Raw genomic sequence first — 2,435 nt, 5'->3', positions numbered from 1 at the left:
AAAAATGGAACTAACAAAGGGACAGCGTAAAGGGTTACTCTTTGACTCTGTGTTTCAGTCTGCAACTGAGTTTCAATTTTGAACCTTTCTCATCTTTGGCAAGTTGCAACTCAATGAGTTTAAGTCCCAAAAATAACATTCAAAACCTCAAACACAGTTAGATAACACAAATCACAAATCTAACTCACGCTTGTTCAGTGAGTAAGACCCACCAACAACCATAGTTAATTTCAGATCCATCCATTCTTCTCTTTACTCATCTTTTTTCTCTCAGATTTCATTTCCTAGATTCAATTAGAAAAAATAGAAAGAAAAAAATGAAAGTCTCAAACTCCAGTAGTAGTAGTAGTAGTGGAACAGAACCCATAGGACAAAACCTAATAAAAATAATAAGCAACTTATGCTTCTCTTTCTTTGTATTCTCAGTTCTTATCTTCACCGTTATAGCTATTACTTACCAACCACCCGACCCATGGCTCCAATCCGCACCGGCCCTTACCCAACTCTTTACCCGACCCGAAAACGCCACTTTCCAAATCGACACTTCCATCATCAAAACCGGCGAAGACATTACTCCTTCGCCGCAAGACCCTCCTCTCCCTTTTCCTCCGCCATCTTCCGCCGCATCCACCGTCACTGAAGCCTCCATTGAGAAAATTGAGGACAAGATCTCGAACTCTACCCCGCCGATTTCTTCCGCTGCGTGTTCCTCCGGTGAGATCACTGCTGGAACATTGAATTGCTCTGATCCTCGGGTTTTGATTGCGGTTCAACGGTTTAATCTTAGGGCTTTTAAGTCTATTGCCTTTTTTGAGTACCAGACTCCGGTGAACGGCTCTGGTTCTAACGAGTGTGATGTTGCGTGGCGGTTTCGTAATAAGAAAGAGAAGTCGTGGCGTAAGTACCGTGATTTTCGTCGATTTAAGATTGGTATTACTGATGATTGTAGGTATAAGGTGGTTCATGCTGGGGGCTGGCACTCTGGTGGTAATGCGCGGCGCAATCCGGCTCGTGCCACTGTGCCAGGTGGCAAGGGTAAGACTGTGCCACGAATTTCGAATAATTCGAACCATGATGATGAGATCAATGATACTATACCTACTTTAGGGTCACAGATTAATTTTAGGAATGGGAAGTATTTGTATTACTCTAGAGGCGGTGATTATTGCAAGGGGATGAACCATTATATGTGGAGTTTCTTGTGTGGATTGGGTGAGGCTATGTATTTGAATAGGACTTTTGTGATGGATTTGAGTATGTGCTTGGCTGCAACTTATAACCCTAGTAATAAGGATGAGGAAGGGAAGGATTTTAGGTACTATTTTGATTTCGAGCATTTGAAAGAGGAGGCTTCAATTGTTGAGGAAGGTGAGTTCTTGAGGGATTGGAAAAAGTGGGATAGGACGCATCTTAAGAAGAGGAAGGTCCCTGTTAAGAAGGTACTCAGTCACAAGGTCTCTCCAATACAGCTTAAGAAAGATAAGAGTACTATCATATGGAGGCAGTTTGATGCGCCCGAGCCGGAGAATTATTGGTATCGGGTTTGTGAAGGTCAGGCAGCGAAGTACGTTCAGAGGCCCTGGCATGCTCTGTGGAAATCGAAGAGATTGATGAATATTGTTACGGAGATTAGTGGGAGAATGGACTGGGATTTTGATGCAGTACATGTGGTTCGGGGAGAGAAAGCTCAGAGGAGGGACCTATGGCCTAATTTGGATTCTGACACGTCGCCGGATGCTCTTGTTGAGAAACTGAAAGGGATGGTGCAGCCTTGGAGAAATTTGTATATTGCTACCAATGAGCCTTTTTATAATTACTTCGATAAGTTGAGATCGAATTACAAGGTCCATTTGCTTGATGATTATAAGGAACTGTGGGGAAATACAAGTGAGTGGTACAATGAAACCAGTCTTCTCAACAATGGAAAACCTGTTGAGTTTGATGGGTACATGAGAGTTGCAGTGGATACAGAGGTCTTTTACCGTGGCACAACACGTGTCGAAACATTCTATAATTTGACTCAAGATTGCAAGGACGGAGTTAAAACGTGCTGATCAGGTTGGCACTCTTGTTTTTTGATTGCTCATTCAGCATTTATGGTTCAATCAGGCATACCTTTTTGGTTCTGTTCCAGGTTCATACCATCTGGTTAAATTGAGCTTCTTGATGCACTTGCTTGTTCTTTTATTGTATTGATGGTTGATTTATCTTAATTGTTAGCATTATGGCGTTGTCCGATCCAAGTAGTTGACCCCACCTAGTGGGATTAAGGTTTGGTTGTTGTTGTATACATACTATTGAATCCCCTTCTCTCTTCCTCTTACATCATTATACTACTTGTGCATTATGTAAGATGATGCTGAGTTCCGTCTTTCTCCTTTTTTATGTATCTATTTTCTCACAGAATGCCCAAACCTTAGTGAAAATTAAGAAGG

At 42.0% G+C, this 2,435-nt stretch overlaps 1 protein-coding gene across 1 annotated transcript; it reads left to right on the top strand.

Annotated features, from left to right (window-relative positions):
- Positions 1–2,378, top strand: LOC109362400. Its single transcript, XM_019608157.1, has one exon. It carries the CDS (start codon positions 318–320, stop codon positions 2,052–2,054), a length of 1,737 nt encoding a protein of 578 aa, XP_019463702.1. The 5' UTR covers positions 1–317; the 3' UTR covers positions 2,055–2,378.

The sequence above is a fragment of the Lupinus angustifolius genome, chromosome LG12 (assembly GCF_001865875.1).
Source record: "Lupinus angustifolius cultivar Tanjil chromosome LG12, LupAngTanjil_v1.0, whole genome shotgun sequence".
Taxonomy (NCBI): domain Eukaryota; kingdom Viridiplantae; phylum Streptophyta; class Magnoliopsida; order Fabales; family Fabaceae; genus Lupinus; species Lupinus angustifolius.
This window is presented reverse-complemented; position numbering and strand designations above follow the sequence as displayed.

Bases quoted from the DNA above. Each gene is read 5' to 3' on its own strand.
- LOC109362400 (XM_019608157.1), top strand. From the start codon at position 318: ATGAAAGTCTCAAACTCCAGTAGTAGTAGTAGTAGTGGAACAGAACCC.